Source organism: Heterocephalus glaber, unplaced genomic scaffold, assembly GCF_053883595.1.
Source record: "Heterocephalus glaber isolate CG9 unplaced genomic scaffold, H.glaber_assembly_v1.0 deba00001610, whole genome shotgun sequence".
Classification (NCBI taxonomy): domain Eukaryota; kingdom Metazoa; phylum Chordata; class Mammalia; order Rodentia; family Bathyergidae; genus Heterocephalus; species Heterocephalus glaber.
The window spans coordinates 5,765,774-5,793,634 of NW_028258381.1; the positions used below are offsets into that span (position 1 = coordinate 5,765,774).

The window sequence follows — 27,861 nt, forward strand, 5'->3', positions numbered from 1 at the left end:
AGAAGTATCCTAGAAGATTTAATTTATGAATAATTGCCTGCCATTGGCCCATACACCCATGAGAAAGAGCATTGTTTTACATTGATCTGGGCGTGTCTAGAAGTCATGGATGTTGGACAGTCAGTCAAAATCATCAGAGCACACCGTCAGCTATAGTCAATTTCTCCTGTCCTCATTCTGCTGCTCTGGGGTGACTGGACATCCCCATCACAGAAAACCTCCTGCACTGATGTTCAAACACCTTCTGTCACTTAAATGGCATTTCCTTAATGATTTCCTGGAATGAGGAGTCCAGGGAGATATACCGTGCTTGGATTTACACTTGGGTTGAGAACACAAGTGTTTCTTTGTTCATTCTCTCCATTTCTTGATGGAGAGGCAAATTTAAAAATTCAACAAGAGTAAGAATGCATAAATACCATATGCATGTTTACTTATGACCTAGCTCTCTTTCCTCACACCCATACAAAGGAATTGAGAAGCCCTGATTTGATAGGCTGCAGTCAAGGCCATAAGTACCGGCATCTTGCCCACCCCAGGTGGAGAGCTGCTTGCCTTGCTCCCCCTGCAGAGTCACCTTCCAGCTGTTCTCCTCCCTTCTGTGCCAACACCCACATCTGGGCCACAGCTTGCCTTGTGGGTAGAGGGGAGCCACACGTGCAAGTCCACAGTGCTGGGACCGGAGGAGTCCAGGTTGGAAGGATGGGGTAGGTTTCAGCTTGGAAGGGGCTGCTGGGTCCAGTGTGGAGCAGGCTGATTGCAGCTGCTGCAAACTTTCCTGTCTATGACAGTGGATGGAGGCCTTGCTCCCGCCATGGCCCTGCAGACTGTGCCTACCTCGCAAAGGGCAGCTCCTATGCCCACCCCCATAGCCCTTGATCCCTGGCCCTGTGCTTGACATGGGGCTTGAATTGCCCTTCCCCCTGGCTGTCAGCCTGGAGTCTGGTGGGTATCTAGACACTCAAGAGGAGTGAGTGTTTACCCTTACACAAACATGTTAGAAAAAACACTATTTAATCAGTGGCGATTGGTGTCAAGGCTTAATTTCACATTTTTAGACAGTGAGTACTTCTTGAGATTACTATTTCTTACTGCAATTCAGCATTTCCTACCACTCTTTAAAATGAGCATAATGTCATCTCTTAACTATATACATATATGTCTATCTGTCTGTCTGCATCAGTGCTAGAATTCTTAAGGTATTTCAGCCCAAATTTGGAGCCAACCCAAATGACCATCCAGAGTGGCTGACTCCTAGTTAGGAAGATCTCATTAGGGGATCTCACATCTCCCAGGAGTGAACTCCCTGATCAGTCCCATCTGAAAAGCATCCCTGGAAGCTGGCTTTTTGGGGAGAATGTCAGTGCAAAAATTCAGGGAGGACAGGGCTGACCTGGACTTGTGCCCATGGCCCCTGTGCACTGCTCTGACTGTGTCCTCCGCAGGCCAGCAGAGACCCTGTCTCCCCTATCTCCGGTGCCCAGCAGAGCAGCCTTGGTGAGGAGCTGTTGACCACAGCATTCTGGCAGTGGACAAGCTGCCCTCTGGGTTTGGAGCAGAGCCTCCAGGCAGTGGAGCCCCAGCCTTCAGGACTTACACAGTTTCCATGCACACTGGATAGAGACAGACAGCTTTCTTTTCTTTTTTTAAACACTGGGACAAAGTTCTGTAATTTCATGAATTGGATGGGAAATGCATTAGTTCTTAAGTAATGTACCAATGCAAAACTCTGAGCCTTTCTGAGAATTTGCCACCTTCCTGGAGGGCATGGTCAGACCCTCCCTCATCCATCCACAGGGCCCTTACTGCTCCCTGACTACCCAGAGCAGTGCACAGAGTAGGGGCAGGAGCTCACTTTTCCTAAGACTGAGTAGCAGAAGAAGGAGTGGGTTTTGGCGTCTGGGAACCACTGGCCAAGACCTCAAGAGCAGACTGAGAGACAGACAGGCCAGGAAAGGAGTCACAGTGTCCTTCCTCCTGTGGCCTGTGAGAATGTTTCTTCCATTCGTGGTGCACAGAGTAAGAGAAGAGCCAAGCCATGAGGGCTGTGACTCGGGGACCAGCCCCCAAGTCTGTGCCACAGCCTGGTCCTCACATGGTTTGCAGATGCACAAGAAGTGGAAGAAAATCTGTCCCTGGGGCTCACACTAATTGTTTTCTCTTTTGTATCCTCTCACCCCCAGGTACGAGCAGCCAAAGTGTGACAACACAGCCAGGGCACACCCCACCAAAGCACGGGATCTGTACAGGGGCCGACAGCTGCAGGGTGAGTACTGTGGGCAGGTGGCCCGAGTGTGAAGGTGTAGCTCGAGGAGGACTTTGTTTCCAGAGGCTGGTGGACCCCGGGCCTCCTGCTCTTCCGCAGGGTGGCACGCTCCAGGCAGACACAGGAACTCAAAGGTAAGGCACCAGGCTGTCCCTACGTTGCTGTCACATGTGGGCAGCAAAGTAGGACAAACCCCCAAGGGCAAGGGCATGGTGAAATATTTGAGAGCAGAAACAAGCAGTGTCACTCTAGGCTCAGTGTCACCACAGTAGAACTCTCTGGTGCTTCTGAGATACAGCACCAAAGGATCCTTTATTTATTCTACCTAAAAGAAAGCATCAATGTCAGTGCCATCCTCTGGCATCCTGTAGCACTGAGTTAACAATTGGGGAAACTGAGGATTAACTGTGATGAAGCATCAGCTCAGTCTTTGATTTGGTGAATTCAGTTGCAAAGGATTATTTGAAAGTATCCAGAAACCCTGACTTTAAGTTTATGATTAAAAACACCTTGGCTAAAGGGCGCTTCATGGAAATTCTGTGACATCAGAAAGCACATGTGTTTTTCGATCCACCAGGACAACAGTTAAGCCTAGCTTTTCAGGGAAGCAGCACCCTTTGGGACATGAGTTAAGTGCTGGCTGCAGACCCCTGGGCCCTGCTAAGAGCCGCCACAGCCACCCGGCCAGAGGCAAACCTGGCATCACGGGTGAACCCAGCGCTGTCGGTGAAATGCTTCAGAGCTGCTTGCTCTTTGGTCCTCTTTTTTCCTCTAAGTATCTCCAGATTGTATGTGTGTAGTTAAAGTCCCAGAGACCATGGAAATCATTCCAGTGTCCCTCATGGAGCATACCTGTTTGATCTTGGTCTTACACAGTTTGGATAAATCTCCTTTGAGAAACTTTGGTGGTTGACTTGTACTATCTTTAATAAAAAGGGTTTTCAGTTTTGAAAAGTGAAGGTGCTTTTCTGTTTAGAAACAAAGAGAAGACCCAAATATCCTCAATAGATTAAATTCTTTATTCATTTCCATATCTGCTCAACAATACTTGGGATGAAAATATCTAATACCTAATACAGAGGAGGCACAGATGTCAAGATGTTGTTGGAAATTTTTCTATCGGCACTGAGGAAAATCCATGGCATTCACACCCCTTCCCAGTCCAAAGGCTCTTGACAGGGCTTTTCCTTACTCCCCAGCTCGTGTTCACCCTTGGTCTTCCTCCTGAGGCAGTTTCCAGGAATCCACAGTTGGCATTATTTTTATCTCACTGCTTTCCTGTATGGCAAGGACTGGCTTGCTGTCTGTGTCCTGAATCAGGCTTCTTTCTGCATCCTGGAGGACATGGAGCAGGGTGGGGAATAGAAAGACTCATGGAGGTGAGGTCAGCCCCAAAGCTGACCCCAGATGAGGGCCTTGGCCTATGTGATGCTTTATCCTAGCAGGGGTCCTAGAGTTCTGGTATGATTTCTTAACCTCTGAAGCCAGACTTCAGTATTAGTGGGTGATATGTTTCTTAGAAGGAAATAATGAACCTGACATGCAGCTGTTATGTGGAAAGCCCTCCATAGCCATTTGCTGGTTTATGCTGGTCTTAATCTTGTCATATAATCCTTAATCTGTCCTTTTGTCTCCAGCGCCCTTCCTAAAGGGTCCAAGACTCACTTTTCTCTTTTAATAGGCAAAACTTCCTGGCTCCCAAGCCAATTCTTAATGTGGTCTCACACATAGAATATGAAGCCAACTCACTGAGGTCCAGCGAAGTCTTGCTCTCAGTTAGTCAAGAACAACTACTATTTCCTCCTAGTAGGAAGGTCTGTTAGCAGCACTGTGGCCAGGATTCCTTGTTTGAAGATGGAGACATCACTCATCACATAGGAATAGCTGGCCACACAGCCATTGCTGGCCAGTCTGAAGTCAGACAGGCTGTGGAAGTTGGCACAGGCCTGGGACAAGGGCCACACAAGAGCTGGGACAGCCCATTCTCCTCAGTCACAGTGAGGGAGAAGGACCACCAGGTCACACGGAGACCACCTCCCACCACCCCTGAAGTGAAGGCTGGCCGCTCTGGCTGAGGCAGATGTGAAAATCCTGTAAAGGTCAGCTGCTTCTCCACTTCCAAGATGTTTTGGAGTGTGGTATTCATGGCCACTTACTCATTTTCATTATCTGAAGATAGTCATCCTTATTAGGAGAAAACCCCAGGAAAGTTTTAAATTAACTCCAGGATACAGACTGTTCTTGGTAGAGAAGAGAAATTTTATTTCCAAAATAATACAGCATTTGGGTAGGAGAACATGTGAAGTCATGTAGGGATGAGGTATGTTCTTCTTAGAAGGCTCAGTTTTTGTCTTGTTTCTTTTCTGAGTTTCAGCAGTGAGGTTCTTTATCTTCCACACTGAGCTAATAATATTCCATGCAAAACTCATTTTTTCTTTCTTAGTGGCACCGGAGACTAAACCAGGGTCTTTACACTGACCTACATCCCCATCCCTTTTTATTTTTTATTTTTATTTTGAGACAGGCTGTTGTTAAGTCACTAAGTTGCCCAGGCTGGCCTCAAACTTGGGATCCTCCTGCATCAGCCTCTCTCAGAGCTGGGATTATAGGCCTGGGCCAGGCCACAGGCTTTGTTTGGGAGTTTGCTGGCTATCACATGTTTCTTCACACCACATGTAGGAGAGTTCACAGATATTTTTGTCCATGCCAATTGAGAGTAGATGATAACTAAATCTTCAGAGGTCAGCACTTTAGCATATGGAGGAGAGACCAAGACCAGGCCTAGTAGGTCACACATCAAAAACTTGGCCCTTCATTTTCCTCTTTCATTCCTCAAGTTTCCTTGCAGGGCTGTCCTATTGCCCAAGGGAAGTTAAGAACTAAGACAGTAGAAATCCTAGGCAAAGCCCTTAACCTGCACATCTACCTTGCTCGATCGTGGCCTCACCTCTCATGGGCACTCACTAGCTGGACATCCTGCTAAGCAGACATCTATCCTGTCCCTCTTCTCCTACTGCTCCATTGCCTCCTGTGTCTTCTTGTGGCTGTGTTTGTCCTGGGCTCCCGTCCTCTCCAACTAGACCACCTCTCCTTGGCATCCTGGCCTCTTGTGGTGTCCTCAGACCTCAGGATCCTGGAGGTGCCTTCTCTGACCCCTGTCCCCAGCATCTGTCCACCCACCAGGCCCTGTGCCCAGGGCTTGGGATGTCCTCTGAAGCCGTGGACTCATGGCCTCTGGTCCATGTTTCACATGGCCCCTGAAAAGGTGGAGACTGAGCTTTCCAGCATCCCCACCACTGCCTGGAGCCCACCTGAGGCTGGGTATGGGACAAGGCACTGTGTTCCTTTCCAACCCACAAATGACTGACATTGACAGACTCTGATTCACTGGCATTGTCTTAGAAGGAGATCGTGTTGTGGGGAGGATTACTGGTGTCTAGGACTGGGCAGCAGAACTGAGCTCTCTGTTCCTTAGAACCCAGATCTTGTAAGGCTGATCCAGGAGGAGGAGGTAACAAGCATTCTTCTCTAAATGCATGCCAGCAGCCTCTGGAATCCAGATGTGCAGGCACAGTGCTCACCCTGGAGGCCACAGGAGCTCACCCTTTAGGGCTTCTTTTTCTCTTTTCTTTTTGGAATGTGTTATCCTTTTATTGCCCAGGCAGGCCTGAGACTTTTGGGCTCCAGAGATCCTCCTGAGCAGCTGGTCCATAGGCTTGCTCCAGCATGGCTGGCCCACAGATGAGCTCCTTACAGAGAGCAAAGGAAAGCACATGACCAAGTCATGAAAAGATACACTGGCACTGACACTGGGAGTGGCTCATCTAGTGCTGACCCCAGCTTCTCATCTCAATGGGAACATCATCTCTGAGCAGAGCTGGCAGGAACAACTAATGTTGGAGACTTTACTTAAAGGAAGTCAAAATAATTTCATTTTATGGCTTGGATTTTATGAGGCGCCATATCTTGCACTGATCAGATGATTTTCATCTTTCATCTTAAATACAATTGTCTCACCTTATTCTCAGGTGCAGTCTTAGTGGAACACATAGGCTGGCCTTCCCTCTCTGTTGGCCTTTGGCCCCATCTGTGGGGTTGGTGCTGTCAGAATTATCAGGCTTTCATCGTGGTGCAGCATAGTCTCGTCCTAGTAACCCTGAGACAAGAGAACAGGCCGAGAGGTTCTGTGAGATCAGTCTTGGGAGGAATCTGCTCCTTTTTGAGCTGTCCTCAGCATGGCAGACACCATGAGGGCCTTTTGTGGACATCGCCCTTCTGCTCAAGTCTCACGGGGAGGGAGGTGGTGGGAGAGCAGCATCTCAGTCCTGAAAAGCACAGGCGGGTTCATCCTCAGACCACAGCTCTCTACAGAGCTACATCTCTCCACAGAGCTACATCTCTCCACCGTGGCTGAGCAGCTGTTTCCACCTGTCCCTGCAAGCTCTTGGACTAGCGCCAGGGCCCCATCCCCAGCAGCCCCTCTGCGACAGAGCAAGGCCACAGCAAGAGCCCTGTGGCCTGCAGAGCAAGGATGACCTCCACCAGGGCCTGGGTGACCACAGGATGACAGGCTTGGACTCTGCACTTGCCTCAGGCCTCCTCCCCAACTTTCAAGCTGCATTTTAACACCATTCTGAATTGCTGCAAAATCGACTGTGATTTCCTGAAGCAGCATAAAATGACCTCTTCCTGGCCATAAGCAGAGCTGCATTGGTGCTCGGTGCTGGGTGACCTGAAGATGTTGGCATCTGGCTTTGCTGCAGGGAGGGCATTCTGAGCCTGAGGAGGCCTATGGCTCCTGCTCCAGGTTTCTCCTTAACAGATGCCCAAGTCTGTGTTTCTGCCATCAGGTCCGATGCTGAATGCACAGGCAAGAGGCAGCTGTACTACAGCTGAACTGGTGAGGAGCTACTGGTGCCCACAGGGTGCTCAGTCCTTCAGTTCGGGGAACAAAGGCATCATTCTGCACCCATGGGCTCATTCCCATCATCTGCTCCCCCAGCAGACACAGCGAAGCCCTGTTACTTCCCTTCTGTGGGGCTGGTGAGGAGGTTAGGGCCATGAGCAGCTGTGAACCAGAGAGGACTTTGCTTTGCAAATTCCAGGTGACATTGTACCTGAAGTAGATGAGGGAAGAACCACATGCTTGAGGGGGGCTTTTGAGTGCAGCCAGGGTGCATTTAAAATGCCAGGGCCTAGAGGAGAGTTCTGAGCCTTCATGATTTTATTGTTGGACCACTGACCTGGTGAAATTAAATCTGCAGATGAATGTGACTGCTGACCTTCTCAAGGACCATTGCATTTTTTAGAGGGCATGGCAAAAAATGAACCACTTGCTAGATTGTATTGGTCCATGATGGCTGCAGGTGGAAAAGCCAGATTTGAGAATCAGCCTGCAGCTTGCATCCCAGGCCTCAGGATAGTACTTCCCGCCCCCCGGGGGGAAAGGTGAGATTCAGAACAGCAGATTCCATCATGTCACATGCCCAGGGGACTGGCCAGGGCCTTGGCTGGCACTGGAGTGCACACGGAAGCAGTGCTCGGTGGGGATTTCTGTTTCCTCACAAGAGACCAACTGGCACAGCAGAAGTGCATGGCAGAAGGCAAGCACTGCAGGCCAGAGCAGCATCTGTGTGGCACATGAGCTTATTACTAGATTAGTGAGCTTAGTTCATGGTTCTTTTCCACTTTTAAGAGAATGAGGAGAAATTGGAGAAGGCTTGGAAGAAGTTTATGAGAATCAGTTATTCACAATAAAGCAAGAACAAATAAGGACAAGTTAAAGAAACAAGTGCTGGGTTCCCTGAAACACAGAGAAGGGAAAATAAGTACAAACTGAGAATTTTAGGTTAATTGTAGGAAGACATTGGGCAACTTTTCCATTTATTAATGCTCTGACAACCAAATGCACCTATGCTAGCCCTGATGCTCTTTCCCAACTGACTAAGCTGAATACAAGGATTTTCCTTCATGTCAGGATGAGCCTACTGAGGGCACACAGAGGCTGAGTTTCCAGGGATCCTGAGTGTGGGGTAGCAAGGGACTTAGAGCAGGCAGGATGCTGAGAGTCCTCCAATCCCTCACAGATGCCGTGTGTGGGGCTTTCTGGAGGCAGGATAGCCTGAGATCTGGGTGCAGCTGCACCTGTCCGTCCCTCCTTTGGGAAGTGGGCAGGTTTGCAGACACCTCCTCTTGGTCCTATGAATCCATTTCTAAAGATTGCTTCTGGCTTGCAGGGCTGGCTTTGTGCATAGTCTGGTGGGTTGGTGGGGTTAACGCACTGCTGTCACCATCATGCACATCGTCCTAATCTGTGAATAGAATAGGGGGCCCGAAAGGTCAGTGTGTGGCCCCAGAGGGGCAGTACTGTGATATGGAGTCCAGATCCGAATGGCAGAGTGAGAACCCGCAAGGGAGGAGGGAGGAGGGTAGAAGACCTCACAGCAGAACAGACAGTGACTCAGAACCACAGGATGCAGGCAGGACACTGATGCACCAGTGGGCTGCAGAGGCAGGGCACCTCCTGTCCCATAAATATGGTGCCTACCTTGGACCCCTGCACATGACTCCCCAAGGAGGCCATGGCAGGAAGACAACGTGTTGTTCTTCACTGGAAGGACCCTGGCAAGCTAGAGTTGCTGAAATAATATTGCCTGGACAAATCGTTAAAAATGGCTACCTTTTAAAACAGGTTTCAAAGTTCCTAAGATTCATAGGCCCAGTTTCATTTCTTGTTTCCCAATAATGTAGTGCAGTAAATACCTTAATTTCAAGAAACCCAGGAATTTGCCAAACTAGCAGAGGGCCCAGTATTTGGTGACACACGACTGGAGACAAATGACACTGGGCAATGTGTCTAGAGTACAGTTCTAGGCCAACACTGTGACTCAGCAGAAGTCATTTCAGAAGACATGTGACTTGTATTGGTTTTATTGTCTCTTTTGAAAGCATATTTTTGAATCTCAGGAGCCAAATAAAAATCTCCTAAGAAAGAAGGAGCGTTATCAATTACATCAATACAGTAAAACCCTAATTCATGTGAACTTAGTTCCTTTGAAAGTTATGATTATGCAGATGAGAGATGGAATAAAATTTAGATCTACATTCATCCTGAAAAAGTATCTGCAAGACAAATTAATAGTGTGAGCAATATCTGAGAGACAGTTTGAGTAATTTAAGAACAAACTGTCTTCAACCACCACCACATATGTCAAATTTATTGGTAAACATTTGCTACTAGCCCATTACATGCGATTTCTGTCTCTTTATTAAAGTAATTTATCTAAAATAATTAATCACTTGAAAAACCATCCAAGTATGGTATACACTTGAAAATAACAAGTTTGCCTTTTGTTGGCCTACAACTCAGTTTTGTTAATTTGGGTCTTCCTCAGATCTAACCTGGGTTTATGGAGAATCTATCATAACCAAATTAAGATCCTTCTATAAAACAGGGTATGTGAAAATTTCAGTAAATGGCATAGGCAGAATATCCCAACATATACATGCATGCATGTGCACACACACACGTGCACACACACACACACACACACACACGCACACACAGTATTTGTCTCCTTCCCATGAGGCTCATATTCCAGAATGAATGCAGGGATGGGAATCTCTTTCAGCCTCCCTGTTTTCTTTAGGTATTGTGAGGCCCTATTCCCACTTCCTCCTTCAGCATCTCTGTGTAGTTTCCTCCAGGCAGCAGGAGGATGTTGAGGGCCTCCCTTTGTTTTGAGATTCCCACTGGGCTCAGGCTCTGGGAGGGGAAGATGTCTCTGGAAGCAGATATCCTGAGCCCCACATCTCCTGGAACTGTGGGGATCCTGCCCCTAGAGAGACGGCACCTCAGAATACTGGCATGATGTGTGCCCTGCGTGTACACAGCCCAGAGGTGCTGGGGACACGGCCTGGAATGAAAGCTGGTCCCAGGTCGCATCTTAATATTCTTGGAATTCAAGTTTCTTTTTATGCTGACTTTTGCTTTATGTAGTTTTGTTTTTCACATTCTGTTTTGTATGTATTAAAAATACAAGATGTCGAAAACTATGGTAAATGTTAAATCTTTAAAACTGCATTTTAGTAAAAGACACATTGGTATTAAACTCCCTCGACATATTCCACTCTGAACACACTTATCTCGTTGTTTTTGCTGCTTTATGAAGCAGTTCTGGTGCAACTGAAGTACTCCTCTTAAGTTAATGCTTTTAGTTGCGATGTCATGCCTCTCTTATCCAGAATCCATTTAAAATGTTTAGCTTGCATGATCATTTTGAGTTTGGGGAAGAGCCACAAGTTGCATGTTGTCAGAGTTGGAAAATAAGGTGATGAAGACAAAACATAATGATTTTATGAGCCTGTCTTCAGTTGGATGGCACTCACCAGCAGCATTCATGGTATTGTTATCACACCTAGTAATGACATTCACAAGGAGGACTTCCAGAACTGCTTCAGGAAGTGACAAAAATGAAGGAAGGGGAAGTAAAAAGGATCAAGATGTGATAGGTATAAGTACCAATACCCTAAGATGAATATATTCCTTATGTATCACAAACATGTACTAAAATTTTTTTTAATGGCCAAAAAAAAAAAAAAGAAAGTGGCAAGAATGATCAGATAAGTGTGTTTGAGGCTAGAGGTCCTATTTTGAGGAGGATTAATGGCAATGTGTCTTTTACTACAATACACTTTTTAAATTTAGATAAGCACCATATATTTTTATCACATCTCATAAATAATGTGTGCTCAAATCTAGCAGCAAGTACCCAGCCACATGTCTTCCCTTAGGTTTTGCTCACTCTCCCAGAGACTGATTTTTCCTGGTGACTCTGTGAGGGCAGGCTAAGTGAGCCCTGTGCCCCTGGCCTGTCCATCCCGCCTGCCTGCTCCTCCTCTCCCTGCTGTGTACACAGCCCCTGCTTAGGGATGCCAGAGTGGGCACAGAGCGAACACAGCCTCTGAAGGCTGCCAGCTTCTGAGGAAGAGGAGGGTCTGGGTTTGCCCTCGGAGCAGCCCATGTGGGCTGCTTGGATCTGGAGTGCAGGCCTCCATCTGGCTTCCTATGGGTCCTGTGCAGAGAGGTGCTGCCTTCCTTACAGAGAGGACCAGACCTGTACCCAAGCAGCCCCAACAGAGATAAGGTATGAGCACATGATAGTGATGTTCTCACTGGAGAGAAGAACATTCCAGGCACTGGTTAAAAAACCCTCAGTGCTGGGCGATCAGTTCTTTTTACCTTCACAGAGACTGGTACACTGTGCACTCGGTTGGATGTGCCTCACTCCTTGACATGCACACCAGAGCCGGGCTTGAGGGGAGGAGGAGGACACAGAGCAATCTGGGCCCGAGGGGCTCTGCCTCTTCCCCAGGGACTCCCCAAGCCTGCTCAGATGATATGAGGACACCCAGGAAACCCCGGACACACCACATTCACATGTCCAACCTGGTAAAGATTCAGAACAGACAGTTCCCAGAGAGCACAGCTTGGCAGTTTTTAGACAGAGCAGCAGCAGCATGGGTTTGGCTCTGTTTCCAGAAGATCTCTCCTATGATCTGCAGGATTGGGGGCCATAAAAGGCCACGTGTCCTAGTCTCTGACTATGTCCCCCCGAAGAAGGTCAGTCACTCTAGGACTAACAGTTACTATTTGCTGGAGCACAGGTGGCCCTCTGGCACAGCCACTTAGCACACCTGGCACCTACACTATTGTCCCAGGCCTGATTGTCTGGAATATTGCCAAGTAGGTGTACTGTTCTGAATTCATGGTCATCACCCATATTTCAGCTCATGGCTGAAGATGTTTGTGTACTCTTGCTTGAAATGCTTTTAGGCTCAAATGCAGTTCTGGATGTCCAGGACTTTGCCCGGTTCTAGTGTGCTCCAGAGCACCCAGAGTTCATCCCCAGAGCTGTGGCCTGCTTGCCACCTCTGCAGGAAGGCTCAGCCCACCTGTGAGGTGTCTGCTTAGGTTCTCAGATCAAGTGACTTCCAGGATAAAGCTCCTCATTTAGCCCACTTCAGAGAAGAGATGTCCTCCCAGCTCCAGAGTCTAAGAGGGACAGGACAGTCATCAAAATCCAGTCGGAGAAAAGCACTGATAGAAAATTTGCATGAAGACATGTCCCGTGTCCTGACCCCCACCACAGTGAATTTGGGGTAGCTGTGGCTCCCATTCACATGTAGACCACCCGCTTCTCCACCAGGAAGGCTGGCTGTACCAATGCTGTGTGCTGCTCAGGTCTACAGTTGGGGCACCTGCACAAACTGCTCTCTGAAACTGGTAGTTACTCATCAAGGCAGGAGGAAGCCATATGCCCCTCTCTAGAGAGGTTCACATCATCAGAGACTCACAAAAGCATCCTCTCTTGTAGCCCTCTGGCAGTGTCCTTGGGAGGGGCAGCGCCACATGGCCACCAGGAGCTCCACAGCACCAGAGGTGGTATGCTATGGGCAGGTTACACTTCGGCCACTTTCTGTGGTCAGGACAAAGGGCCTGGTCCTGAGGTAACATCCAGTTTCCTCTGTGGCAAAAAGCTAGCTATTCTGTAGCTGCCTCCCAAATAAAAATCTAGGGTTGTAGAAAATATTTCTCTTATAAATTAATATAACCTGAAAAACTGTAAACAAACACTGAAGCATTAAGTGAAAACATTTCATTCCAGAACCGGGCTGGATTTCTGTTTCCCTGTGTCAGTAACAGTTTGTGACAGCCTGTTTAAAGGAGTCTACGAGGCAGGTCCGTGGAAAATCTGTAGGAGATAATAAACAGACTGTCTTAGAAACAAGCAGAGCGTGGAATTCAGAGAAATAGGCTAAGTTTGAAAATGTGAAACCAGCAGCATCTAGCCAACATAAATTATACACTTGTTTGTACTATATTCCTTTTACTACATCCCCACTTCTTCACCCATTTGCTCTTTTAATTGGGTTTCCAGAGGGCTCATGAAAGGTCACCACACTGCAAGTGGAGCCCTCTGTGGGTGATGTGGATGGCACTGTCTGCCATGAAGAGATGGTGCTGTCTGAGGCCCTTCCTTGGCCACTTCAACTCAATTCCTGGAAAGGCCATTTAGTGAGGCATCCAGCCTGCTCCTCACTTCTGCAGTCCTCTTGGTGGAGTGTGGAGCCTCCCCTCTTCCGCCAGCTGATGAGGTTGGGAAGACACAGTCCCATCCCAAAGGCACCATGGGTCGGCAGAGTCCAGGACAAGCCCTGAGAAGAGCCACTGGCCTGGACTGTGGGTGGTGGTCAGAGGAGCAGACTGTGTCTTCTCACCTCTTCTCCAGGGTAGCCATGGTTTGCCTAGCCCTGCCTGCTGCCTGAGCTTTGAAAGGACTATCCTCAGGGGCCAAAATGTATTCATCTTACTGTGCTCTCTGCTGGTGCCTCATGTGCTGAAGATTTATTCCCATCCACCCTCTGAGGCCACCAGAATGCTGTTGTCCTCTCTCCGAGCTTCCTCACTGATGTATTGATTTCACATTCATGCCCTAAATATCTTCACTGTTCTCTTTTGATTCTTCCAGAACTGGAATCAACATAGGAAGGGTGCTACAAACCTGCAGCCTCGCTCCCTTCTGATTGCTCCACCGCTCTCAAATAGCTTTGGGTCTCCATGAATGACATCGTCAGAGGACAGGGTGGTGTGCCCACACTCTGGGTTCCAAAAAGCTATATATTTAGTCTGTTGTCACCTGAGAATTTTCAATCTAGCTAATATTAATATATACAAATCATGAGACCAGAGTTTCTGTAAGAAAGAATCCCTGAAGCCATGTATCACCTTGTATAATTAGCAACACAGTCCTCATGCACAGCCCTGGGGAACTCTGGCGTTGTCAGGAGATGGAAGCAGATCCCATGTTAGTTGGGCGGTGGACTCTGGACAGGTGAAGGGCAGCTGGGAGCTGCGTGAGGGCAGGGTTCCCTTTATCGTTCCAGTTTGGGATGAGCTCAGAAAACCAGGCTGATGGTTTCCTCTAATAGCCCTCATCCTAAAACTTTTAATGTAGAAAAAAGGCAAAACAAAAATCTTTCCCTGGCAAAATCATTCCACACAGTTTGGAGATAAGTGTGTAAAGGCTCACACTGGTGTGCCATGGCCATCAGTGCTAGCAGGACTTACAGAACAGGGAGAGTTCAGGACAGCTGAATGCTCTCAATCTCTGAGAAAGTGACCTTTGAGACAATTTAATAACAATGAGGAAGATGTACATCGGCAAGAGTAGATGGCATTCCAGGTGGGAGAATCACTTTGGGTGGTAAAACAGAGGTAAGAACTAAGGATTTGCAATTAATAAAACCAAGAAATTGTGTCAGGGAAGAGTTTGTATTCAAGGAACACAGAAAGCAGATTGGCTCCTTTGGTTTTGTTTTCCTGTTTCATTATATTGTTATGCATATTTTAAGGAGGCTCAGGTTTTCATTAAGTCATTGATTGCAGATCCAAGGGAGACAGGTGCTGGTACCTGTACGTGTCTTTTTTTCTTTGAGGATTCTGCTCTTTACCTGAACTCTACCCTGGAGCCTACATCTCCTGAACCAGCCTCCCAATAGTTTGCAGGTGAGTGACCAGAGCCCTGAGGAAGGACCAAGCTACCATGTGCCTGGCCACCAGAAGATACGGTGGATTCAGGTGCAGTCTAAGAGAGCAATGCTTACTTCCAGTGAACCATTCCCTTTACTCAGCCTTGTTAGACTGAGGACTTGTAAATATGAATAGGGTAGTGCTCCCTAAATCTGAAATCATCTGGATTTTTAAGTAGCGGGGGCTTTCTGATACCTAATTAATGGTGCGTTGAGGTGGCTCATAGTTAAATGGTGTAACTCAGAAATATTCAAAGTGACATCTGTGTTAGCATTCCTTCCCAGCTGCCAATGACTCCTTAACTGGATGGTTTCTAAACACCATGCAAGTAGAACAAATCTTTCAAAGTGTACTTGTACCAGGGATAAAGATATTTTGCTATTCTGGACAAATTTTGTAAGATAATTATTATTAAAAGCAGTAAACCAGAAAGCAAATATGAAAATAATTGCTCTTCATTAAGGAAGTACTTTTGTTCAGCAAGTTTGATGAGATTGCTGGGCTTTGTCTTTCACTGAGAATGTTAAGGTCAGTGAGTGTCTGTTGGTACAAACTCTGCCATTAGATGCAGGTAATTTAGGTATAGGACTCATCTGTCCTTGTGATAATTGGTGGTGGTTCAATGTTCCAGCCACCATGATAATTTTGAATCATGACTTTTTAAAATATGACTATTCACCCTATTACAAACTGTCATTTTTGTGCTCCTTCTGAGTTTTATAGGCAGACAATTAATGCTTTTCCTCATTTCCATCATTGAAAAGGAGAAGGCTGCAGACAGGGTGCTACAGCTCCTTCTCTTCATTGAAGAATGCCCCATAGGAAAGACAGTGCAGAAGGTGACTCAGCAATAGGGCTTAGCAGCATGCCAGGAGGCAGGACAGAAACTGAGACTATTCTTCAACCCCAAGGGGAAGCCGGGGGCCAGAAATCAGGAGCTAAAGCAGGGGAGTGCTCATAGTGGTGGTTTCATAACTTTTGGTGGATTTGGTTGAGTTGGATGTTTAGAGTGGTGGTTTTGGCCATGGGCTTTGCAGGCTGGTCAGGGGACTTCTGGAACCAGAGTCCTGTCATTTCATCCACTACTTCATCATCTAGGCTCAGTTTACTTGTGAGTAGAAAGATAGTAACAATAATTCCCAGCTGCATCCCACATCTGTAAGTATCCACAGCACAGGGCTCTGTGCATGGGCTGTGGCATACCGAGTGTCGAGTACACTTGCAGCCCATTTGAGCCCAAGGATGGAAGGGCAGGCTGGCCTCAGAGTCTGTCACTTCCAGGCCAGGGTAGAGATGTCATGGATGCTCAAGACACCATAAGAGGGTCACTGCTTCCAGCTGTTTAAAATATATGGTTCTGGAGAGAAAGCCTGCTGCTGGGAGGACTGAGGCTTCTGCCCAAGGTGCAGGTTTATCCAAGCTTGGCCTGCAAGACCCAAGCTGGGCATCTGAGCACTGTGGATATTTTGGAAGCTTTCCATAGAACCAGAGAGGCCAACATGATGTATGGATGCTTCGAGTGTTCCCCATGGGGCCTTGTGGCTGCTGTTGTCTCCTGGCTCTGCTTACATTGTAGGGAGAGCAGAGCCTACTTGCTAAGAGGGTCACCTCTGGCTTCTCTACCTCCTTAATAAATGTATGTAGCTTTTAGTCAGCTTCTAAGCATTATTCCCACAAGACTTTAGTATGATTTTATAAAGCAGACTTTTTGTTTGTTTGCTTTTTGGTACCGGGGATAGAACTTGGGACCTTGCACTTGTGAGGCAGGTGGCAGAACCAGCCACTGAGCTAAATCCCCGGGCCCTAAAACAGACTATATTGTGTTTGGCTCAAGGTGTCTGTTACCTTCAGATGTGGACTCTTAGCTGCTCACTTGAAGGACAGATCATCCCCAATCCTTCCATCAGGGTTGTCTATAGGATGCTGCCTATGCCAGCACAGATGCAGTGTAAACCCCTGTTGAAAGAGGGAATAAACAGCTCCTCAGACAGAGCTTTGTGATTCATCAGAAAGGACTCCATAGCCCCTTTTATTTCAACCTTCAGACCTACTTTTTCTCAGCTACAAAGGGGGTGGTAAAAATCTATCAATAATTTTATTGCACCCTGACAATGGTCCATGCTCTGGGTGATAATTAATTTAAACGGCAGAGTGAAAGTCATTCACCAGACATATTCCCAACACTGAACCATTTACTGTCTAGCTAGAGAGACTTTGTGTGTACTGAGCACAATTTAATTGCAAATTCCTATGAGGAACAAAGCAAATATTTGTTATTTATGTGCATGACCACAATGCAGGAGAAAACAAGAATCTTCATCCCATTCTTCTGGGGTATGGCTTTTGGGTCCCCAGTGTAACAACCCAACCTTCCCTGTTGGCATCTTCGGCTCATACACCTTTACATGAATCACTTTTTTGTAAGTTTAAAAACACTTTATTTTGGAGGTAACTACATTAGAAGTTCTTTGACCTAAAAACAGTTTTGAAAAGCACAAATATTGGTCAATAGAATGTGTCCTGGTTTAAGAAACAGTTCTGTTGGTAAAACAGAGGTAGGAGTTTCCAGGCACATCATTCCAGGAAGCATCTAAATGTAAATGCCTTGCTGACTTATAAGTGTCTGGCCTTCAGTGTGTGGCCAATTATACACAAAACTGACCTGCAGCAGTGTGGTGGAGGATGGCACATATGTCCTGTGGGGCTGGGACAACTATCGTCTCCAGCCCAAAGGTTACATCAATGCACTGAGCAGCTGTGTCCTTGTGTGCTCAGGGTTCCTTGGTGCAAACTTCCACAGTATATGAAGTCCAGTGTCCCCAGTGCAGGTAGCCATACTCCTGAGAGTCCCTTGTCATACCTGCAGACATCGGGTAGTGGCTGAGAGCATTGTGGCTGACACGGACCCGCCAGGCCCTGCTTCTGTCAGGACTTACATGGGCTGACAGGTGGAAGCTGGCCTTTGCCTGAGTTCTGCACACTTTTTCTGAACCTTTAGCTATAAATGCTGTTGCAAGGTCAGCTTCACGATGAGCTGATGTTTCATGCAGCTTTCCACAGATTTCCCCAGGGGCAGTTTGCAAGCTGGTAAGCATGCAGAAGGGCCACACGGAGAAGGACCTACAGAGAATCGCCTCTCTCCACAGCCTGAGGGCCAGGGGGTGGTGGAGGTCAAGGGTGCCCCTAAACTAGTGCCATGGTGGGCACATCTCTGTCACTGCAGTTGGCAAACTGCTGACCCTCAGCTACTCCCTCCTGGCACTATGACTTTGCCTTCTGGAAGAGATAAGGCTGCCCCAGTGGCCTTTGAGAGTCATCCTCTGACCTACTCCAGCCTCAGAGAGTAGATCTGGTTCCCCTGTCTGCCATGTCTACTCTGTGCCTCCTGTAATCAACCAGTCTGATCTCCTGGTGCCAGGGTGACAGAAAGCACCAAGTTTCCAGCCAAGGAAACTGGGTTGGGAGGGAGTCCAGAACTGTCATTTCTAAGCCAACAGGTTGGGGATGAGGCATGTTCACTGCATCTGAGACAGAAGGAAAAGTGTGGAAATTGACCTGTGGTGTGAAGAAGTGTGCGGTCCTCACAGACATCTCTGGAAGTGGGATCTGGGGCAGCCCCGGACATCACTGATGCTGGGAAACCAGTGTCTTTGGAGACAGCAGCCCCAGCTCTGCAGTCAGGGCACAGGGCTTCAGGTCCTGGATTCCTGTCACCTTGTCATGGTGCTGATGGTGAGGGTGAGTTCATTCTGTGGATCCAGACCTTTGCCCTCCCCACACTCTGCGAAGCTATTGGGTGCGTCTGGAGCACTGTGAAGTTCAGACCCTGGTAGACAATTTCATCTGCAGAAACTGCCAGCCTGTTTCAGGTCTGGGACCTTTCACAGCATCTGCTAACTTAATCCAGTCCCTAAACTGAGACTAACTCAGGAAACACCTCTGTCATGGCCTCAATTTAAAACCTGTTTCTTCCAAACAAAACTGTGCCAAGCCCTCCTCTTTGCATCACTCACCCTTAGAAGCAGCGGGTCTGGTCCTCTCTCCCGTGGCCTGTGGCCCTTGTCACTACTTGTGTGGATGAGTCCCATGGCGTGCCTTTGCTGATGCCAAGTGAAAGCTGGGAGTGTCCTGCTTGGGCCAGGCTCTGGTCCTCACACAACCACACACCCATTTGCCATTGCCAACTCAGGAGGCTGCAGGAGTCTACAGTCTGCTGGCCACGTGGGTAATTATGGGGCCATGACTTTAGTCCTAAGAAAATTGATGTTTTCTTTGAATGGCATTATGAAGCACTTCCTGACAAGGGTATAAAGTTTAAACCCAGCTGTCTTTTGACTGCTGTATTCACTGCTGAGAACCCACTTCTCAGCAGGTCTCCATGACCCATTTGTCAGGGCCCTTACTTCAAGATGGGAGTGTTGCCAGGCTGAACACTGAGCAGATGTGTTTTCCTTCAGGCTAGCAATGCAGCTGCACATCACCATTGTCCTGAGATGGGCCCTTGGGGAGGCACGAGGAGGGCGAGAGGGCAGAGCTGCTGGCTGAGGCAGGCAAGGACTGGGGCGAAAGTGAGGACTCAGAGGGCAGTGGCAGAATTCACACTCGGGCTGCAGAGGAGGATGCTTGGATGGTTCTTTGGGGTGTGAGCCTTGCTGCACGCTGGAGAAGGATCTGTCCCTGGGAGCTGTCGCCAGTCTAGGAGTCCTCCTCCATCCCTATCATGGGGACAACTGCAAAATCTGAAGTGTTTTCCTACTGCTTGTTCCATTGCAATTCAAAGATAGGAATGAAAAGTTTAGGCAAAGGGCTTAGAGAAAATGTTTCAAAGGAGAAAGCGATTCCCATAGGGTTTTGCTCATATGTGTTGACTTTGTGCAGAGCTGGCTTCATTTACCAATCTGATGGAAAATATACCCAAATTTTAATAAAGTGAATCATAGGCTCCTAAGGGTTGGTCCCTAGAAATGTTTTAGAGTTAGAAATGCTCAGTATAAAGCATACTTTGTTTGGATTCGGATATACTTCCCTGTGTCATTCATCAAATTGTCATCTGGGCCACCATTTTTGGCTCTGGGTGGCATGTCTAGACACAAAGAAAAATTAAAACCCTATGCTGAAGTCACTTCCAGACTGTGCCCAGACCTTGTGCTTCTGTGATGCCTGCCCCAAAACTCCCTGTTGCCGAAGCCTTAACCCTAATCCTGCAGGAGGAAAAGGCACCTGTTCCCTGGGGTATTTCTTTATCAAGTCTTACATGATCTTTTGCCTTGAAAATTGATTAAAACTTGGAATTGATCTTAAAAAGCAGAAATTGTGGCAGATGTCTGGAGCCACTTGTGTTCCACCCTTAATTTCTGTTTCAAAATTTGATTACAGAAATTTCCCAGCTCTCTATTCAATTTGGACTTCTGGTCTAACCCCTAGAAAGTTGAAGGAGGGCCAAAGGCAGATGTGATGAGGGCCCGAGACCTCATGGGAAGCCCTTCTCTTCAGAAGGAGAAGTGTCTTCCCTGCTGCCCCTAAGTCAGCTCTGCTGTTCTGTGTGGCTTTGGGCTTGGGTTTGGGTTTCTGAAGATAACCTTATTACTTTGCCTCATTTTGAGTGAGCTTCACTGCCTGCCCTCCAGAGTCCATCCTCTTTGATTCTGGAGTCTGGAATACTCAGTATTGGTGTTGTGATCTGTGTGGCTTTCCACTCTCCCTAGGGTCACCAACTGTATTCCTGCAAAAGGATTTGCTGGTGATGAGGATCTGACCAAGTCCACTGGACTATAAGGAGGAGAGGAAAGCCTAGAGGTCTGGAAGGAGCGGGGGGTGGTCTCAGTGTTCTTGCCACTGCAAGGAGCCAGGTGGCAGGCACCAGCTCCAGAGCCCATCACTGGGCAGCTCACCATTGCGGAGCACCTAGGAAGGAACAGAATTTGCCTTTCACTACATATAGCCCCTTCACAGCATGTGGGCAAAGGACTGTTCAGCTATATGGTGTGGCTTATGTCTAGATGTCCTCCCAAAGCCTCTCGTGGTCATATGTGTGGCTTTCTCAGGGGTGGCTGGACCTAGAGCATGTGACACTAGGATTGATTCATGGTGTAATGCTAGGATCAAGGCCACGGGGGTTAAGGGTGTGAGTGCTACTTGCTCTAAGTAACCTGGATAAGATATAAGGGATAGAAAGAGCTGTGGTTGTCCCTTGTTGCTTTGCCCACCATAAAGTGTTTCTTTTCTCCTCTGCAATACCTGTCTGCCATGCCACTCTGCCTTGGAACCAGCTGGTTACAGATGGAAAACTCTACAAACTGTGAGCTAAATAAACCTTTCCTCCTTTAGCTTTAGGTGTCCAGTACTTTGTCTCAGCAATGAGAAAAGTGACTAGGACACTGTACATGTTGTAGGACTTCTGTAAAATGTGTCCTCACCTGAATCAGAGAAAGGCCATTGGTCTCAAAATATGATTCAATTTGCAAGTGAAAGTTACATTCATTGTAGAGTGACTGCAAGGAATAAATTCTCACAGGCTTGTGATTTTAAAATACATGTAAATCTAGCTTGCTAATCCTTTTATTCTTTCTGAATGTTATCAGATGTGGAAACAGTTATATTGCACAGTAAAACACTGGCAGTAAGGATAAGTGAACTAAGAGTTTGGGAAACAAGTTTGTTTGATTTGACAGCATTCCTCAGACTGCACCTGGCAGAAGAGAAAAACCCAGGCTGGGCCTGGCCTGTGCCCATGGTTCTTTGTGTTGGACTTTGCTTTATGGACACTTGGTGCTATCTCAGTTGAGAGCAGCACCCCAGTGGCTCTCCCCTCCCTGCCCCCAGAGAGGATCCAGACTGGGAGACAGGCGGTGACTGTTGCCTCTTTGGAATAGGACAGACTTTTAGGCCCTGCTGGGCCACATGAATGGCCAGTCTCTGCCTGATGTGCAGCCCAGGAAATGTCTGGCACCCCACACCTAGGCTTGTGGAGAGTGGCAGAGATGGGGTCGGATAGAGAGGACCTGTCCTCACGGAGGTGTGGGGCGTGCTGTGCTCAGGCCAACAGCCCCATTGTGATGATTGCTAGTTTATAGTAGTGTTTTCAAAGTTACTGTGGCCTGAAAATCCTTTTAAATGACCAGCTGTATGCAGGGTGATGCCTCAGGAGCCACCTAGAAATGCTCTCTGAATTACTGGACTGGGCCATGTGACCAGAGAGGAGAGTCAGGCCATGGTGAGAAGAAAGCTCAGCCTTCACAGCACAGGGAGTGGGTAGTGCATCATAGCACACAGCAGAGTCATGGCCCTTGCGTGTCCTATGGGCATGCACAAATCATGGTCTTGTTTGACATGCTGATGCCTTCAGCAGTAGCAATGGCCAATGTTGCATTCTTTCCAGACATTCTTCCCTGCTCTCCCCATCGCCTTACTGGGGACAAGCTTATGTCTCTATCCTGTGTAGCTGGACCCTTCCATCTGGATGAGTGGGAACAAGGGATTACTGGTAGACCTCAGGGCTGTGTCACCAGAGAATCACACTCAATGTGCTGTAATAGTGCTACTTCTTTTGCATAGACTTAAAAACAATCTACCTACAATATTCACTGTCAGTTTGGAACAGTTCAAAAGCTTTGGCTCAGCAGAAAACCCACAGAAGCAGGTTGCTTTTCTACCATATGACATACAGAGGAAGAGCAAAGTCCTCAGAGTAGGAAAGACACCAGACAGACCCAGTGCTCAGCAGAGCCTAGCAGGGCACAGGGTCTCCTGCAGGTTCCAGTGGTGTTCCCACATGCTTGCCCTCGAGCAGTTGGCCTTGCCAATACGGACAAGTGAGCTAGCATAGCACAGTGCCCAAGCTCAGGGAACCTGTGGGCATCCCATGCACCCTGAAAAATCCTGCACTCTTGTCCCAGTCTACTCTTCCCTGACCACATCTTCCCTTGGAAGCTCCTTCAAGTCTTTTCGGGCCTGAGCTCCCAACCATGTGCTGATTTTCATCCATAATGTATGAACTCAAAGACTCAGTCCAAAGCCTTTGTTTAAAATAATTAAAAAATATTGGAAAATATGAAAAAATTTAAAGTACAGAAATATGGAGAAGGTATATGTGACAATGGAACTTTTCTCACTGCTGCCTTCATGGGCTTTGTCAAGTGTGAAGAGGCCCCATAGGCTTCTCACCCTGTTCATGGAAGCTTTTCCAGTCATACAGTTGTTGCAAAGCACATCTATCATCATGACCTGCACACAGGTCATGAGGTGCCCAGGCCATGCAGTGAGGAGCATTTGTAGTGCTCCACAGGGCTGACCTATGAGCTATAAGGTTTATAAAGATGCACTTTACCTCCTGCAATCTCTAGGCACTCATGGATCTCAATGCAGAATGCCTAAAGAAACTTGCTTAACTCTGTTCAATTCTTTCTCATGTCCACACTGCATGGAAAGTGAAGCTGAGAAGGCCTGGATTCCATATGAGGACAGACAACAGTGCCCCATGGAGGAACTAGGGAACTCAGCCACTTCATCTTTTTCACATTATGGGCCTGCAGAAATAGAGGATTCAAGTTACTCTATAAAAATGATTGGGGACTGTGCCAAAGGCCATGTTCTTGGAATTCCTCTGCACACCTGTGTTCAGGTGTCCCCATGTCTACACTCTGCTCTCCATCCCACTCTTCCTGGACTGCCAGCCTTGGCCTCCAGCTTTCTGGTGCTCTACCATCCCTCTTTGGCCAACAGAAAAGCATCTTGACACTCATGGCACTAGAATCAGACTGTAGCTTTTCTCCACATCTTCCCTAGCATTCTGGTTTTTCTAGGGAAAAATCTGAATCCCTGTATGGAGCCCATATATCTTGGGAGGTGGCTTTGTGGCAGTGGGGCATGCTGCAGAGCCAAGGTCTTTGCACCTGCTGTTGTTGCTACCCATGGGCTTTCTACCTGGTCACTGGGCTAGCCCTTCAGTGGTATCTTCCTCAGAAAGGAAACAGGAGTCTAGAGAGGTCAGGGTCTGCTGTCCCAGTTTCCTCAAGGCATCTGGAGCAATGAGAAGTACTGGTCCGTGCTTGGAGTACATTTCCTGATGGATGCCAGGCACTGCCTTCCATTCCAGAAGTTCACAGACTCGACCACAATTCAGGTTTGGTTTTCTATCAAGTTGATGTACAACTTGGGCATCTCTCACTCTCTATGTCTCTCTCTGTCTGTCTGTCTCTGTCTCTCTCTTTCTGTCTCTCTCTGTTTGTTTCTGTCTTGATCTCTCTGTCCCTGTCTCTTTGTCTAACTCTCTGTTGGTCTGTCTGTCTGTCTGTCTGTCTGTCTCTCTCTCTCTCTTTCTGTCTCTTTCTCTATTGCTCTGTCTTCTTCTCTCTCCTTCTCAGTTAAGCACGTAGGTCTTATGGGAAACCCAATTTTCCCATTCAAGTTCTGACCAAGTCTATAAACCTTGGTCTGAGATTCCTGGGACCTAGGACCAAAGTGTGCATGGGAGACCTCAGCACCCCAAAGTTTTCAGGAGATAATGGGACAACTCAGAGTCAGAAGTCAGAGGAACACATTCGCTACCTGTCCCTGGAGGGCATCTCATTTCTGGTGACAGACTCACCTCCTCGTGGATGAGTCAGACTAACTCATGACTGGAAGGAGAGTCCATGAATGCTGAAGAGAGGAGTTGGAGTATGATCAGGAGAACAGCTTAGTCACACAGAGCGAGTGAGCTTGGGTCAGGCAAGCGCAAACCCCCGAGGTCCTGAGAAAGTCAGACAAGAGGGTTACCTTACTATCTGCTGCTTTTTATTCATTTGTCACCTGTATTACTTTTTTGTACATTTGACACAATATGTGTAAGACCAAGGGACCCAGATTTACAGACTCTAGCCCATTGTTAGAGGCTTTAAAGCTCAGTTGGTTGGTCTTCCTAGCCCCAACACTTCCTACCCCAGAGTTGCTTCCCTCTGTCTCTGGACTTCTTCCCTATCCCTCAGTCCTGCAGGCCACCCTGGTGTCCAGAAAGCCACCTCAGCTTAGGTGAAGATGACACACGCTCTTCCTGTGTCTCTAGTCATTGCTCCTGAAGCTGCGACGTTTGTACCTGTCAAAGCCTTCGGTAAAGCATTCTCCACCCTCCTGTCAAGTGACAGCAGGCATTAGGACTCTCAGACTTCAGCTGGGGAGAAAGGGTCTGACTCGATTCTTCACAGGAGCCTGGCATGAACACTGCAGAGCACACAGGACACGAGGCCAGAGCCTCCCCAACAGGTGGATCCATTTTGTCCTCTCTGTCCCTCAGCCCAAGCCTGTGCGTCCCCAGAGTATGAGGCAGAACCAGACCAAATTTATCTCTAGCCTTCCTGAGCAGAATCCTTATTCTTTTTTCCATGTCTTTACTCAAAATGAAGTTTAGTGTCTTTGAAAATGACAGTTAAAATAGTCTTTTGGGACTGAAGTACTTCTCAACTGTGAAATAAATTCCTTTGCAGAGAGACTTGTGTATCACAAGAAAGCGTTTTATGCCACAACTAAAAATCATACTCAGGGAAGACAGATTTAATGTCTCATATTTCAGAAGTTCACACTTTCAGGTTATATTTTCCTTACTACACTAAGAAGTCCTACAGTTTTATATGCCATAGTCTGCTGCTTTATAATGAATGTGTATTATTTTCTAACTAAAGATACTGTGTTGCATTCCTTCATTCATTTGAGAAGACATGATTAATTAGCAGCCCAAACCCACCTGGGTAGAGCCCGGTAAGTCTGACTCGTCATACAGCTGGGAGCTATACTCCTTCTAAACACTGCTCAGTAATTAGAATTATCTAGTAAATGATCCTTTTCCCAGACAGTCGTACCTTTCCTCACCTACTCTAGGAAACTCTCAGGCATAATGGGGATGGGGAACCCACCAGGCTCTGAAGCTGTACCTGTTGGACCCTGACACCTGCCTGTTGCCTCCTCCTCCTGTCCTCTCCTGGTCACTGAGCTCCAGGCTGGTGCTCTGGGGCACTTCACCCTCTCTGCTGCTTTCTTGTTTCTCTGATGGTCAGTCCTGCCCTGGCCACAGCCAAGCTGTCACTGGGAGTCAGGGCAAGAAGGGCTTCGGGAAGTTTCTGAAAGATTTCTGACATAGTATATCTTTCTGCTGTGAATTTTGCAGATCTTCTTGTCTTTTTCTTCCTGGACAGAGTCTGGAGATTTTGAGATTCTTTAGAGAGACCAGCTAAAGTCTTCCTTGTTAGAACCATGAGTCTAATTTAGCAAAAGTCAGCTTTTTACTATTCACATGGTCTGAACTCTAGGTAGATGTTCTGATACTAGTGGTGGTCTCCAAGGCTTAGAAGTCCATCTAAGCTTGTCTAAGCAGAGCCTTGGAAGCCACTCTGAGGAGGACCAGCCCTTAAAGACGTCCTGGAGGCTGGAAGGGCACAGTGGCAGTAAGTAGTAGCAGCCCAGAAACTTCTGTTTCTCTTTTCTTTTCTTGTCTGTGTCTTTCTTCTCTTTCTATCAAACTCTTCTAAGGTCTTCATTGTGTTTAACAAAATGCAAACAATGAAAAACTAAGTTTGTCATGACTGCCTTGGAAATTTATATCTGCATAGACTAGAAGAAGAAAGCAATCGCCTGAGGGTCTCCAACTTCTTGGTAGTTGTCTGGACTGAAGCCAGTGTCCAGGCAGGAGGTGTTCCATGAAGGCCTGGGCAGTGAGGGGCCATGGAGGCACTGCAGAGAGGAAGGACCCCAACGTGAGCCAATGTCTCTTAAGTGATCTTGAATTCAGGTTGAGGAGACGGTCTCAGACATGGAGGGGAAGAAAAGAGTTCAGGGAATCCTAAATGGGGGTGAGGGAGAGGGAAGAGGCTGGTCACTGAGTGGTACTTTCTTTATAAAATACACTATGGAATGTTAAGCTTCAGATAAACTGAATTGCTGAATTAGTTGCAGGCTCCAAGAGCACAGAGGTAGCTCTCACCTAAGAGACAGCTGCCTCCCACCTCCTGGAGCTGTGGAGGGACTCAGAGCATGGCCAGCCTGCCTCTGGGCTCAGCCCACCTGGTACAGAGCTCCAGAGGGCCATTTCTGGGTGAGATCCTGATGTATTTTCTGACACTGGTGCCTCGGGTATTCACTGGGAGAGTCTACTCTGCACTGCTGCTGTGATCAGTAAGATGCTAAAGCCCATGAATCTTAATCTCACCCAGGGATTCAGTGAATGTTAGACCTTGCATTTCATCAGAGCTGTGATTCCAAAAATCAATGTCCACTTATGGCAATGAGTCTAGAAGTGTTCACACCAGCTCATTAATACTGAGGTAGCCCAGCACCTCAATTTCCAAATACTAAAAATCATCTTTTTCCAATATAGAGAACAATACTTAGTCATAGTTTATGAACAATGAAAAAGTGTTCATTTTTTTCCAGGATGTCCTGGGGCCAAAAAGCACGAGTTTCTGACAAGCGTGTTGGATGCACTATCCACAGACATGGTCCACGCTGTCTCTGACCCTTCCTCGGCATCTGGCAGGTAGGCTGCACTCAGCTACAAGAAGCTCCTGCACCCCAGTGGATCTGGAAGGTTCAAAGTTGGCCAGATTGTTAGATATTTGAGATCAGGAAGCTTATTTGACTGTGGTAGAGCTGAAGGGAAAGCTCCTGTCCAAAACCCCCAGTGTAGTTGCCAGAGAGTCTCAAGCACCAGGTATTCCCTCTCAGAACTAGCAGTAATTTATTTGTGCATTTGAAGACAATTTCTGGTGGATATTTTAACATTTTCATCTCCTTGACACTTTGATCTTCCATCCTTTGGCCCCCATACCCTTGACTGACTCTTCTATCCAACATGCTCTAAAGCCTTAGGTCTTCTTAGCAAAAGCCACTCATCTTGTGTTTGTTAAAGAAGACTTAGTAGTAAAAAGACAATGCTAGTGAAAAATGCCTCTATTGATTAATAAATTAAATAAGGCAAGCATCATCTAGATTTGAACTTTTTGTCTCATACTCTTGGAAAGATGGTTCTTACCTAAAA

The 27,861-nt window shown here is 47.3% G+C and overlaps 1 protein-coding gene across 3 annotated transcripts in view; it reads left to right on the forward strand.

Annotated features, from left to right (window-relative positions):
* Positions 1-27,861, forward strand: part of Smoc2 (SPARC related modular calcium binding 2) — a 148,051-nt gene that overhangs the window by 112,036 nt on the left and 8,154 nt on the right. For all 3 annotated transcript variants that reach the window (XM_004868837.3, XM_004868836.3, XM_087196010.1), the window contains exons 9-10: positions 2,184-2,266; positions 27,258-27,360. In XM_004868837.3, coding sequence (XP_004868894.2) covers positions 2,184-2,266; positions 27,258-27,360 — 186 coding nt within the window. The remainder of the gene's footprint in view (positions 1-2,183; positions 2,267-27,257; positions 27,361-27,861) is intronic.